The 1,024-nt window shown below is 39.4% G+C and overlaps 1 protein-coding gene across 1 annotated transcript in view; it reads right to left on the bottom strand.

Annotated features, from left to right (window-relative positions):
- Positions 1–6: 6 nt before the first annotated feature.
- Positions 7–1,024, bottom strand: part of GTF2H3 (general transcription factor IIH, polypeptide 3, 34kDa) — a 23,588-nt gene continuing 22,570 nt past the window's right edge. The window contains 3 exon segments of the mRNA XM_008591523.1: positions 7–161; positions 610–646; positions 763–898. Coding sequence (XP_008589745.1) covers positions 92–161; positions 610–646; positions 763–898 — 243 coding nt within the window. The 3' untranslated portion in view covers positions 7–91.

Here is a 1,024-nt window from a genome sequence, read left to right on the forward strand (position 1 = left end):
ATATATATATATACATTTTTTCAGAGTCTTACCAACAAAGATTCTGCCATACAAATCCTATTTTCTAAAAGATGGGGAAAACATTTTATCATTATGCAGACACTTTCAGTTTCTTTTTCTTGGCCTTCAGTACAGGAGGAAGAGAAATCTTAAAGGCTGTCCTAAAATGACAAAAAGAGGAAAACACTTTTTCTTTTTTTTCTTTATTTTTTTTGTCAGCTGGCCGGTTAGCTCAGTTGGTGAGAGGGCAGTCTTATAACACCAAGGTCACAGGTTTAGATCCCCCTTAAAGCCAGCTGTCAAAAAACAACAAAGACCCCCACCATGCTCTAACTAACTGAGCTAACTGGCCAGCCCAGAAAAATACTTTTTTTTTTTTTTTTTAAAAGATGACCGGTAAGGGGATCTTAACCCTTGACATAGTGTTGTCAGCACTAAGCTCTCCCAAGTGAACTAATTGGCCATCCCTATATGGGATCCGAACCCATGGCCTTGGTATTATCAGTACCACACTCACCCAAGTGAGCCACGGGCCGGCCCAGAAAAACACTTTTTAACGCTCTCAGTCTTTTAAGTGTGAGCCACCCACACAACCTCAAAGATACTTACTCGCACGTGGTACAGATAGGGCTGAAATTGCAGAATACTGTAAATTAAAAATAAAAAAAAACAGGATGGCTTAAAAATCACATGGTTGAGATATTTTCTGCTCACCCCACCCCACACACACAGAAAAAAGAAAAACTAGACACATGAACTTACTTGACAAACACACGGAACAGACATAGCCAATTTCGATGAGATTTCGGTGACAGAAGCAAGCGGCCCTGTAGTCAACATGAACTGGGGGTGGGAGGATTAACTGAGCTCTCTGATCTTGATCCGGAAGAAAAACCCACTGTGGGGGAGAAAAAAAAAAAAGGCAAGGAACTTTTATTTAAAACATGGGGAAAAAAATAACCAAAAGTCAGAACAAAGACATCAGTCAACACTAGGGAGAATACTAAATTAGATTTTATTTAAA

The sequence above is a fragment of the Galeopterus variegatus genome, unplaced genomic scaffold, assembly GCF_000696425.1.
Source record: "Galeopterus variegatus unplaced genomic scaffold, G_variegatus-3.0.2 Scaffold147, whole genome shotgun sequence".
NCBI lineage: Eukaryota > Metazoa > Chordata > Mammalia > Dermoptera > Cynocephalidae > Galeopterus > Galeopterus variegatus.